The sequence below is a fragment of the Lepidochelys olivacea genome, assembly GCF_965140295.1.
Source record: "Lepidochelys olivacea isolate rLepOli2 genome assembly, chromosome: 15".
Classification (NCBI taxonomy): Eukaryota; Metazoa; Chordata; order Testudines; family Cheloniidae; genus Lepidochelys; species Lepidochelys olivacea.
The window spans coordinates 35,031,621-35,044,687 of NC_140425.1; the positions used below are offsets into that span (position 1 = coordinate 35,031,621).

A 13,067-nucleotide genomic window follows, 5' to 3' on the forward strand; every position below is an offset into this window, starting at 1 on the left:
TTTAAAGAGTAATGTTCTTTAAGAAACAGCCATCTACTTTACTTCTGGCTTAAGAAAAAGGGGAGATGGTTCTTACTACCCTGCATAGATTGTAAAGTGTTGCTCCACAGAAGAGAGATGCAACACTAATGAATAAATCAGACACTGATCAACTGGGGAAAAAGTTCATTGGCAAAAGTATCTTCCCAAGAATGGTCTGTGCTCAGTGGAGAGGGCAGATCACTGAAGGGAGAAGGGGATCCTTCATATCCAGAGTCACTACGTGCATCCAACAGACAGCAAGAGGTTTCAAGGCTGTGATCATATGAGAGCAGGTTTGAGATACCCAGCTCAGGCAAAAAGTTATCTATAGGTTCCTCTTTCACTGAGACTGGGGACTCAGGGAGGTCCTTGTCTTCTGAGGGAGAGAGAGATGCTTCCTCTATTTTCATTAACATATCACCTTGGCTGCCCATTTTAGCAGGGATCTCAAAGATTAGGGGCTTGGTGTACACATGGTCAAACCGGATCAGTTCATTAATGGCCTCCAACTTGGCTGATGAGGACCCCACAGAGGGAGTGGGGGAGGCTGGTAAGGAATCTGATTCTTTTCCACAGATTTCTTCCTCCAGCTTTTCCAAGCACGATGACTCTGAATTACCATACCGGAGGAACATGTCTGGGTCCAGGCTGTCCAGAATGCCCAACAGGAGATCAGACTGCAGAATACAAAACACACCATTTTAAAAGGAACATGCAGACTACTGTACACAAACCAAACCTACCCTTGAAACCAACCTCAAGTAGGTTAAGTTCAATAGGACCTGAAGACCTGATCAGTACTGAAAGGCAGCACAAGTGGGAATGGCATATGTACTTTGATATGCTCATTTACTTAACCCTGAGCTTTCTCGTCCATTAACCCTTCCAGGAGCTTGACTGGCACTATTAGACTGTTCTCTACATTACTGATTTGCATTACAGTACCCCACAGTGGTGGGTACTATTGGAACGAAAAGCTTTCTTTGCCTACAATCTCTGTAGAGCCAGCAAACAAAGGCAAAATCTGGAAATAAAGCGTCAGCACCAGGTACTAGCCTGAGCAGTAGTTTCCATTACCACAAGGTTATCTGTTTCAACCTGTTTGTTCCTTGGCTTTTAGCTGTCTCATGTCCTTGTATCTGACTCTGGGATACAGACAGTAGTTGAACAGTAACTAGTAGACTTCACAATATTAGGCTACTTAAAACCTGTCCAAAGCTACAGTAGAAATACAGCATGTGCTTTGAAGAATTGCATGTTTTCAGGGTTTTCACATGCACACAAAACTGAAAGTGAGCCAACAAGTGATGCAGCTGTAAACAAGGCTCATATTTGGGGGTGTATTAACAGGAGTATACTATGCAAGATATGAAGCAAGTGTCCTGCTCTCTTAAGCACAGGTGAGACCTTCGCTGGAGAACGGAGAACTGAGTCCAGGTCTGGGTGCCACACGTTAGCCGCAATCTGGACAAACTGAAGAATGTTCAAGAGAGCAACAGAAGTGATAAAACCTCACCTATGAGGCAAGGTTAAAAAACTGCACATATTTAGTCTCCAGAAAAGACTGAGTAGGGAGAAGGTAAGTAATTACGTTAAGGGTTATAGAGGACAAGATAGTTGTTCTCCATATCCATTGAAGGTAGAACAAGTAGTAACAGTCTAATCTCCTGGGCTGCAGATTAGACCGTCTGCACCACGGACCTTACAGCAGCAGCACTGCAAGGTCTCCTGTGTAGCTGCTCTATCCCAGTGTAAAAGAGCTTTCCCGCTGGCATAATGAAGCCACCCTCAACCAGCTGCAATAGCTGTATCAGTGGAGAGCATCTCTTGCCAACATCGTGCTGTCCACACCAGCACTTTTGTTGGTGACACTTAGGTCAGTCAGATGTGTTTTTTCACATCCTTGACCACCAAAATTTCTAGTGTAGACAAAGCCTTAGGTTAGCTATCTAACTATAAAGATAATTAAGCACTGGATTAGGCTTCCAAGGGAGGTCACAGAATCCCTATTAAGAGATTTTTACGAACAGATTAGACAAGCCTGTCAGGGATGTTCTAGATATCCTTAAATCCTGCCTCAGTGCAGGGGACTAGATAATTTATCAAGGTCCTACATTTCTAGGGGTCTATGCTTCATGTTGCAAAAAGTTGAATGATAATGTTTATGGGAACAATAATGTACACTATTTAACTGCCTTCAAAATAATGAACTTAACTTCCGCTTAATTTATAGTCCTGTTTTTGTCCTATGACAGCAGGAGCATTAATAGGCCACTTCCTGTTGAGTGGTCTCTTAGAATACCTAATATGCAGTGTTGGTCCCAGAATATTCAGACACAAGGTGGGGGAGGCGATATCTTTTAATGGACCAACTTCTGTTGGCAAGAGACAAGCTTTCAAATTTACACAGACCTCTTCTTCAGAATTTGAAAGCTTGTCTCTCTCACCAACAGAAGTTGGTCCACTAAAAGATATTACCTCACCCACCTGTCTTTGACCTATTGGACACAGCTTGTAGGTCAGCAGTTTTGCCCAAGATTCACAAGCACAAATGTATCTGAGAGCATCTGGACCTTTGAAATATGCCAGCCTATCTGAACTACATTGCTGGTGTGTTACAGCTCAAATTCTAATGCCCCTAGTACCATAGCTGATGAATTGGAGACACTGGGCTGTAATTCTTTCGAAAACTCGTGATCTGTAAACATGGAATGGCTGCTCACCTCAGAGTCTGAAGAGTCAATGCCATCAGCATCCATGTGGAGACTGTCAGGAGGGGTGACTGCTGGGCCTGCACCTGCTGCAGAGGAACACATAGTCTGAGTGCTGCGGACTCAGCGGACCCGGTCACCATCCTGATTTCATCCACCTGTGATTCCATCACCACCTGTATAAGAAGAGAAGCTTAATTATCCAATATTATTTTGACTCCCAAACCGCCTGTTTGATGTTCTTCCCCTTATTGCAAGGGTACAATACTGAGTGTCATCACGCAACCATCCTTTGGCAGTCTGTTGCCTGAATCTCAACCTCACTTGGCTAGCAGCCAAAACAAGGAACAGCGCTGCAGAGACTGGAAGTGAGACGACTGTTGAAGACTCATGTTCAAAATATACCACTCTGGTTGAGCTTTAACTTCAGTCTGAGACACCCATTAATAGTACACTGGATCCACCACCATCTTCTGAAGGAGGCTAACCTTGTCAGCCCATTGTTTTCCTTTTGTGCCACATACTGGTTATTCACCACCCGCTCTTGTGGCCACATTTAATGGTACTTTGCAGGCAAGGATAAAAAGCAGGTTACACCAAGACCAGCATGAGATGTAGATTTGAAAGGGTTCTGAATTAACTCTTTGAATGCTGCTGAGTTTTCCTCCAAGGTGCCAGCCAGCAGCCCCTTAAAGCCCTCCGTGGAGATAAGAGAAGCCCCCCATCCCTATGCAGCAATCAATATTAACGATTTTGGAAGGATATTAAGCCTCACAGGCTTCAGGACGTGAAGCCCATCTGTCACCTCTTGCTGAGACCTAGTACCAGGGCAGATCATCCCACCGCACCCGCTCCGAGTTTCTTACACCTTCCACTGAGGTATCGGGTGCTGGCCGGTCGCAGGCACCCAGGAACCGCCAGCAGATCATCTGCCCCAGTCCCCCTCCGGGAGCGGGCAGACGCTCACCTCGGGCGCTCTCTCCTCCTCCTGCGTCTGCAGCGCGTCGAGCCCCAGCCGGCAGCGCAGCTCCTGGTTCTGCAGGGCGAGCCCCTGGCTCTTCTCCCGCAGGAGCTGGTTTTCTAGCAGCAGGTTCTGGTTCTGGAAGAAGCCCAGAGGCGAGCTCAGCGGAGCAGGCCGCAGCAGCCAGCTCCGTCCCCGCCGCCTGCCCCGTGCGGCGCAGGGCCCCCTCCCCGCCGCCGCCGGCCGGCCGGCCCGAGCCCCCCCCCCCCGCCGCCGCCGGCCGGCCGGCCCGAGCCCCCCCCCCCCCGCCGCCGCCGGCCGGCCGGCCCGAGCCCCCCCCCCCCCCGCCGCCGCCGGCCGGCCGGCCCGAGCCCCCCCCCCCCCCGCCGCCGCCGGCCGGCCGGCCCGAGCCCCCCCCCCCCCGCCGCCGCCGCCGGCCGGCCCGAGCCCCCCCCCCCCGCCGCCGCCGGCCGGCCGGCCCGAGCCCCCCCCCCCCGCCGCCGCCGGCCGGCCCGAGCCCCCCCCCCCCCGCCGCCGCCGGCCGGCCCGCCCGAGCCCCCCCCCCCCCCGCCGCCGGCCGGCCGGCCCGGGCCCCCCCCCCCGCCGCCGCCGGCCGGCCCGCCCGAGCCCCCCCCCCCCCCGCCGCCGCCGGCCGGCCCGCCCGAGCCCCCCCCCCCCCGCCGCCGCCGGCCGGCCCGCCCGAGCCCCCCCCCCCCCCCGCCGCCGCCGGCCGGCCCGCCCGAGCCCCCCCCGCCGCCGCCGGCCGGCCGGCCCGAGCCCCCCGCGCCCTACCTCCTGCTCCAGCTCCAGCACCTGCTGCTCCAGCTCGCTCATCCGCGCCTTCTTCCTGTCCCGGGCGCTCTGCGCCGCTACGCGGTTCTTCAGCTTCCTGCGGGGAGACAGCGCAGCCCTGAGCCCCGGCCCCGGCGCCCCCCGAGCCTGGCCCGGCCCCGGCCCGAGCCCCGGCGCCCCCCGAGCCTGGCCCGGCCCCACCCGCCGGCCCCACCCGCCGGCCCCGGCCCCACCCGCCGGCCCCGCTCACCTGCGCAGCGCCTTCTCCTCCGGACTCAGGTGAGTGAGTCGCTGCCGCTTGCGGGCCGGCGGCTGCGGCTCCGGGCTGGGCGAGCGCGGGCCCCCCGCCGGGAGCGCCACGGAGAGGGGCCGGCTGGGCGCGGCGCCCAGGGCCTCGGCTGCGTGGCCGGGGATGAGGAGCAGCCGCGGGGCCGCGGAACCGGGCAGCGCCACCATGGCGGGCGGGCGGGCGGGCGGCTGCCGAGAACCCTGGCGCCGCCGGCGTTCCACGGCCGAACGCTGGGCGCCCCGCGTTCCACCCGCCCCGCTCCGCTCCGCTCGCTTCTGCCACCGTGGCTCGGCCGCATTGGCCAGCGCCGTCCGACGGGTAGCATGCGATTGGCCCGTGGCAAGGGGCAGAGTGCAAATGAATTGCGTCAGACCGAGGGCGGGGCAGCCGAGCCGCCGAGTGCCGCGCCCGAGCGGCCGGCGAGAGTCGTCCCCGCGCACGCGCTGCTGAGCCGCCCGCCTCGTGCGGCTGCCTCGTGCGGCTGCCTCGCCTTGCTGCCTCAGCGCCACGTGCTGCGTGCGCTCGCTCGCTGTGCGCAACCTGCTGTGCGCAGCGGCCTCCCCAGGGCAGCGCGCGCCCGCACGCTGCGGGGTCCTGGCCGCGCGCCCCCCCCCGCGCGCCCCGGTGAAGGGGCAGGCCCGTGTCTTTACATTGCACAGCGTCCTGCTCGGGCGCGAGCCCCAGCCGCAGCGCAGCGCGCTGAACGAGGCCGTCGCAGAGACGTGGGAAAGCGCGACTGTTCGACGGGGAGGGGGAGAGCTGGGGTGGCGGGTGCAGGGGGCCGCCTGGACGGTGAAAGGGCTGGGGGGAGCGGCTGCAGGCTCCCGTGATTGCAGGTCCCGAAAGCAGGCTTTGCTGCGGCCAGCTGAGCCGAGTCGGTCTGAGAGGCAGGCAGCGGCATTAACAGCCAGTCTCGTCTTTCTGGGTGGTTGAGGCTTTGGCAACCCTGCTGGAAACTTTACTAAATAATCTCAATATAATTGACAGGGTTGCTGTGTCACAGAGCCGCAGGGTAGGGTCTGTTGCCATCACACTCCTGGGAGTGACCCCTTTAGTGCGCCAGGCCAAGAGACCCCCACGGGGGCGGGTCCGTGGCCTCCAGGACTCCGAGACGGCGCCTTCGGTATCTGCTGTCCCCGTCTCCCTTCGGCTGCTTGCAGAGAATCCCGCAAGCCAGACTCCTGCAGGAAGCTTGTACTGTGCCCTGTCACGGTGCAACCCTCTCCAGGAGTATTTACAGCGATACGGGCAGCCTTTTCAAAACAGGTAACTATTTATTAGTCACCTGACGTACAGAATCTGAAAGTCCTTGGGTTAGTCCATCCTGGTCAAACCAGTGTCAGGATGAGCCAGCCAAGCTGTGTTGAGCTCTGGCTCTCTGTTGTCCCCCACTTGTTTCCCTAGTCCTGGCTCCTGAGTCTCTCCAAGACTTCCAGCTTCATTCCAGTCACCTGCCACCTTGTTCCCCAGCTCAGTTCACAAGTCTTGCTTGCTGGGGTTTCCTGCTGTTAGTTGTTGATTGCTCAGTCATTGGGACATCTCTTTGTCTTGCTGGACCTCTGCTGAATTAGGCCTGTTTCAGCCACTTTTTTTAATAACTGTTAATTCAACCAGACAGTGAGGGTGGATGCACACACACACACACACACACTTTTGCACCCATTGGGTAGCAGTGCAACATACAGAGGGAAACTGAGGCATGCCTAAGATTCCTAAAATACATTCCAAAAAAATCCTGTTTCATCACACCATGCTATTTTCAAATAAAAGTCCAGACTAATGTTAGTGGCTGTCTTGTAGGTGACTTCAGCAATTAAGTCAAATCCTGAAGTCATGACTTAATCAAAACTCCTATAGAGTCAACTGGCCAGATCCTGACCTATTCCCTACCAGTGCTCTGGCTGCTTTGTGATGTGGCTGGAAAACTAGGATACCCATCTATGACAGGAGAATTCCCAGACAAAGGGAATCCCAAGGAGATGTACAGCAAGCAGTTAATCCTCTCAGCCCTGTCACCATACAGGGTATGACCAGGAAAAATGGAGCATAGCCAGAGCACATTTGCATTCCAGTTATAGCCAGCAGCCAGAATAGTTCTTTGGTGCCTCAGGCAGCTGGGCGTAAACTAGAGCAGCCTTGAGGCTGTACTGATTTTCTCTGGCCTCGGAATCCTGGGGCCACAGATGTGTGTAGTACAACCAGCCACCTTTGCCACACTCACCTGATGAGCTGCATTACATACAAATTGGATGCAGTTCAGAATCTGAGCCAATGGGCTTTTTGCCTGCATAAAACCAGAGTAATTAACTAAGGTTTTGGACCACGAGCTTGTTTAATCTTCCTGAGTGGCTTTTATTTTCAAAGATTTTCTGTTCTCCTACATTTGTAGCTAGTGAGGGCGAGAACAGAAATGCAAAACTTTTGAAGTGGTATACAAACTAAAGCAAACCAAGTTGTATGGGGCTTTTCTGACTCTGGCATTTATTTTTCATTGACTTTGACACCCATTAGTGAATAATGATGCAAAATATGCCACCTGTCACAACTGCAGTTGAGTACCCTCTCCTGACCTCTCACCAGACTGTTGTGAGGCAACCCAGCTGCTGGATCTCCTGTATTTTAAGCCTCTACACTCAGAACAGAGTCCCTACACTGTCCCTATCTTAGGGCCTCTGAGTACACTCTGTCACCTGCTCTTGAGTGTTTCAACCACAAAGCCCACAGCCCAGTCCAGGGAACCAGTGCTAGGCCCTCAGATTCCCTCCCTGTAGCTTAAAACACACCCTGTCCCAGAACTTTACCCACAAGTGAGCCTTCTGGTTTACTTCTTCAAGAGGGCACATGGTAGATGTAAATGCTGAACACAAACAGACAGACTGGCACCAGATTCTGAATCACCATTCTTTAATAGCACAAAAAATACACAGATCTATCCAACAATAAACAACCCTACATGCAGTTCCCTGTATCAGTTTTTTCACCACTCCAGAAGCATTCTTTGGGTTGGGGTCAGAGTAATCTGGGGCTATCCAGGATCCTTCCTTTGCAGTGCCTAGCAAAGTTCTGGCACAGAGCCTTCTCCCCAAGCACGCTTCCTCTGACCACGGCTAGTTCATTCCCTTCCCCTTCGCTGCCCAAACTTCCAGTGTGTTTCTCTGAGTCTTCCCCCGTGAGCACTTTTATAACCTTCTGCTTTTGTCATTTCTTCACTTTACTTTGTCCTTCTTGGTAACTTCCTACTCTCTCAATCCCCAGAAAAAGTGGAGGGAACAGGTTTCCCCAGCATGCTCTTTTGTTCTCCTCAGGTAAGACCTGTTCAGGTGCTGATAGTCTTTAACAATGGGTGATACATGCTTAAAGCTTATCAGAAGAGGAGGATACACAGAAAGGCCTTTCATCATACAGAAGTTTCATAACAACTTTGTAATATCAACCAGAATTCATAAGTTTGTACAGACCCCCCCGAATGCTTACACCCTGTGACCCTGAATAAACCCCTTACACAGTAAATGATATATTTGGTTCTTGTTGATTTGCTTGTAATCTTACCACTGAGACCAGCCAGAATGTGGAGAAGCCTGACCTAGGAAATATGCACTCAATTTTTTTAAATACTCTAGTAGCTCCCACTGCGTGTACAGTCTCTAATAATTATATGGCTATGTTGCAGGACCAGAGTGAAAGAGTGAGAAACAAAAGTTCACCAGAAGCTCAGTCTTGAACTGATGAATCACAGCATCTCCAGGTAGGTTTTATTGCAGGAGTTCAGGTTTAATTCAGATTTGCACCACCCCTTGTCTTTTTCCTCTCTGGCTGTCTCTTCACTGGTTTTTTATTTGGCAAAATTTTCTCACCGTTGCAAACACCAGTACAGCACCCCTCCCCGTAGCACTCGCAGGGTTGCTAGTGCAGACAAGGTTCCAGGTGGCAAATGCCGTTTATTCCACTGCCCTGCTTAGAGCAGGATTTACACAACGTGACGTGTAGAAAGTTGGCAGCTGCCAGCACCTTATCTACACAAGTTTTCTCCCACCATTGCTCTTGCCTGTTATCACTAGTTCAGCTCCACAACATAGGCTATCTTAGCAAAAATTTCCTAGCCTCAACAAGGCGATAGAATCTTTGCCATGGATTAAGCCATTTTTTCCTAATGGTATGTCCCTTATTTGCTGTGTTCCAGGTGGCCACTGTATCAAAAGGAAACAACCGTTTGTTTAAGGAAGGTGGGGAGAGTGAAGGTTTGTTTACTATAAGGGGTGGCCGTGGGAGGAAATAGACAAGTAGAATGTGGCATGAGAAGAGGAGAGAGCAGTGGAAGGGGAAGAGAGAAGAGAAAAGCGGGCAGTGAGAAAGAAGTGGAAGAGAGGGTGTGGAAGATGCATAACTTTTAATAATCCATCTGAATTTAAGGGCATTGTCTGAGAAAAGAGCCTGTTTGCTCAACCTGTATCCAGGATGATATGGACAGTGGCTTCGGGCCTCAGTCCAGCTGAACAGCTTGTGCATTCCCACGTCTGTTTGAGCTGGTCAGAGGGATAGTAAGAATGTCTGATATTCCAAGACTTGGTTGGGTTTCAGGCCTAAACACTTAGTTATTTTGTTTTTTATTTTAATTGCCTTTTTTATCTCCCATATTTTTAAAATTGTAGTATCATGGCCCAAACATTCCATATCAGAGCTGGGAGGTCAATAAAATGACTGTAATTGTGTTCTTACCAGAGTTAGGGACTGATAGCACTGGCAAGAGAACAGCATGGTATTGGAAGACAATAGGTAAGCTTCAGCCATTCTTGATTTACAGCACTTCTTGGTGTTCTTGACCTGAGGCCCACCCACTGCTCTGCCAAAATGCATCTAACTCTTGATTTGCAGAATTCCATGTGTGTCTAGTTTTGAGGTACTCACACAGCTCTGTCAATTCATCTCAAGACACAGTGAATTCATCTTGGACAGCAAAGACCCACCACTAGGAGACACAGTTCTCCAAGCACCTCTCTTCAAACACACATTGAAAGAGGAGACAGAAACATGCATTGCCAGATCAGACCAATGGTCCATCCCGTCCAGCATCCTGTCTTTGACAATGGCCAGTACCTGAGGGCTCACGGGAAGATTCAAGAAACCTCCCAGTGGACAATTGTGGAATAACCTGCCCATAGAGAAGTTTCTTCCTTACCCCTGTCTGTTAACGATTATTTTATGCCTGAAATGAGAGGGCATATTCCGTCTACATTTTGTAAAATTCTGTTGTGATGAAAGCAGGGCTGCCGGGGGGGGGGGGGGCGGTGAAGGGGGAGCAATTTGCCCCAAGCCCTGGGCCCCACAGGGGCCCCCACGAGAATTTTCCGCCGCACTTCAGCAGCGGGTCCTTCAGTGCCGCCGAACACGTCTGGAGCAGAAGGACCCCCGTCGCCAAAGACCCCAGGCCCCCTGAATCCTCTGGGCGGCTCTGGATGAAAGAGGAGCTGCCCTGTAATAATGTATGAAAACTGTATGTTGACCTGTTTATTGGGATGTTTACTGAATGAGTATACTGGTTTAGTTTAATAGGGGGGACTGTAAAGAAAACAAGCAGGAAGGGGAGAAGAATAGCTCAAGATAAGCCATTTTTCAGCAAACACTTGAGAGACAATGCCAGGACTAGAAAAGGCCTGGGAACCAGAAGATCAAAAGGACTCTAGCCATGTAAAAGGGAATTCTCTTTCAAAAGCGGGGAGGGGGTGTACTCTTGGAGGGAGGTTTTTGCGGGGACCAGACTGACACAGGGTGCTGCTTGGGGGGTGGTGGTGTCTGAAGAAATTAGACTTGCCTAGTCACCCTCACAGGATGGTAACTGATTATCCTCTTTCAAAACCCTCCTCAAAACTTCCCTTTTCCATGATGCCTACAAAAAACTTGATTATGGTTAAGTTGCTGTTATGCTGAGGCCATTGCCTATCATGCTGACCAAACTGTCTCATTGTTTCTTTGTACTCCCTTATCTGTCTATATCCACCTATTCTCTGTTGTCTTAGATAGTAAGCTCTTTGGACAGACACTGCCTTTCTGGACCGTGTTGGTATCACGTCTAGGACAATGGGGTCCTGATCCAGGACTAGGGATTCTATGCACTACTGTAATACAAATAATTATTACAGATCTTTAGGTAAGAAAAACATGCATCTGGTCACCATAGACACCACTGGTCATATGCTCCTGAAGGAAAAAAACCGCACATTCTGAACCCAGTCAGACCTGCTGGGTCAGCAGAGTTGATATGCAGGCTACTCAAGCCCAGGGCCCGAAGAGAAGGAGAATTTTTTAATTCCTCCCCAGTAGAGGTAAAGCCTTAAGGCCTGACACTGAGGGGTGCACTCAGAGACCAGAAGGGGGACAAAGATGCAGCTAGCCCTGAACCATGGCAGCTGTCTAATGGAACTGTGGATGTTCACTTTAAGTTCTTGGCCTCAGTGTCACCCACTGACAGTAAGTTCCAAAGGTGAAGTATATTTTATGTAAAAAATCATTTCCTTTGATCAGTTTTAAATTTGTTGCATTTCAGTTTCTTTTAGTGTCCCCTTTTTTCCTGTGTTATGAGCAGGGATCCTATTTTTCTGTGATAAAAATCCCAAAATTCTGTGATAAAAAAACATAAAAATCCACGTTTTTCCATGATTAAAATGAAATCTGACAGCGGGAGCCCCACTATGTGGGGCTGTCAGCTGGACCCCTGCCACCCGGGGCTGAAGCGTCCATATCCCATGTTCTGTGTGTATGTTGGTGGCAAGGGGTTCTATTGTATATGTTTTTATTTTTTCCACAAAATATAAAAACTACAGATTCTCGTAAAAACACAAATTTTGCTTTTTTCTATGGCAAACAGATTTCTAGGATCCCTGGTTATGAGAAGGGTAAATAGGAGTACCTTATTTATCTTCTCTATACCAGTCATTGTTTTATATATTTGTCATGTCTCCTCGTATTCATCTTTCACTAAACCAAACTGTCCCAATCTTGTCATACTATCTCCAGGTATAATTTTTTCCAGGTCCCTTATAATTTTCATCCCCCATCTCTGAACCTTTGCTAAGATTTCTCTGGTTCTGCTCTATCTGATTCAAAACAGAGTGGCCCAAAGCAAACACAGTATTCCAGGCACTGTACTCTTCAAGGTGCTGAGTGCTCTGGCTCCAATCTGGCAAAGCACTCAATTTATGCATAGCTTTAACCACTGACTTCAGTGGGACTCCTCACACATTTACAGGTAAGCAGGTGCTTGAGTGCTTTGCTGCATTGTGGCCAGGGTGCTCAACGCATTACTGGCCTGAGCTCCAGATGAGGATGTTCCATTGATTTATATAATGGTGTAATATTTCACTATTTCCAGTCCCATTCATTAAAGCACTCTTAACATTTTGTTTGTTTGCTTTTTTGACTGCTACTACATATTGAACAGCAGACTTCCTTGCACTGTCCACAGTCATGCCCGTCTCCTTTTGTGATTGTAATTGTGTGGCAATTTAGAACCACGTAATGTATATTAAGAGTTCAAAATATTCCTCCCAATGTACATTACCTTGCATTTTTCTCCTTTGATTTTTATTTGCCATGGTGTGGCCCATTCACCTTGCTTTGTTAGGTCCCTCTGAAGTTTTTCAGTCTTCTTATCCCTGGTCTACTCTGGGGGATCGATCTAAGTTACGCAACTTCAGCTACATGAATAACGTAGCTGAAGTCAACATACTTAGATCGACTTACTGGGGTGTCTTCACCACAATGAGTCGACTGCTGCCGCTCCCCCACTGTCGACTCCGCCTGCGCCTCTCGCGGTGCTGGAGTACAGGAGTCAACGGGAGAGGGCTCGGGGGTCGATTTATTGTGTCTAGACTAGATATGATAAATGGATCCCTGCTGGATCGATTGCTGTCTGCCGATCCCCGGTGGGTAGTGAAGACATACCCTAAGTCTTGACTAACCTAAGTAATTTTGTGTCATCTTCAAAATTTGCCACCTCACAGCTTACCTATTTTCCCAGATAACATGAATATAGTAAACAACCACCAGTCCAAGTATGGAACTTTGTGGCACCCTGCTGAAAATAAACCCCTCTATCCATGGAATGCATATTATAAAGGCAAAGCCTATCCCTTTTATGCTGAAATTTAAGTATTTCATTGTAAAGAAACTGACAAATATTCTCTTGCTCTGGTAGTCTCTTCCCAGAAGAGGCCTTGTGTTCTTTTAGGTGGGAGGCTGAACTCCCACACACAGAGTAAAATGCTCTATTCACTCTCTATAGCCACAGCACATCAAG

At 50.7% G+C, this 13,067-nt stretch overlaps 1 protein-coding gene and 1 long non-coding RNA gene across 3 annotated transcripts; one reads left to right on the forward strand and one right to left on the reverse strand.

The window, feature by feature from the left end:
- Nucleotides 1-360: 360 nt before the first annotated feature.
- Nucleotides 361-5,059, reverse strand: XBP1 (X-box binding protein 1). Its single transcript, XM_084648851.1, has 5 exons — nt 4,736-5,059; nt 4,486-4,582; nt 3,700-3,831; nt 2,745-2,908; nt 361-698 (listed from the first exon to the last, which is right to left on the reverse strand). Exons 1-5 carry the CDS (start codon nt 4,939-4,941, stop codon nt 509-511), a joined length of 789 nt encoding a protein of 262 aa, XP_084504977.1. The 5' UTR covers nt 4,942-5,059; the 3' UTR covers nt 361-508.
- Nucleotides 5,060-5,556: 497 nt separating this feature from the next.
- Nucleotides 5,557-12,150, forward strand: LOC311531577. Of its 2 annotated transcripts, none has more exons than XR_014714243.1 (3): nt 5,557-6,040; nt 8,445-8,519; nt 9,647-12,150. It is a non-coding gene; the product is annotated as an uncharacterized lncRNA (long non-coding RNA). The 2 variants fall into 2 exon arrangements; XR_014714244.1 differs by lacking the exon at nt 9,647-12,150 and adding an exon at nt 8,955-9,621.
- The last annotated feature ends 917 nt before the right edge of the window (nt 12,151-13,067 follow it).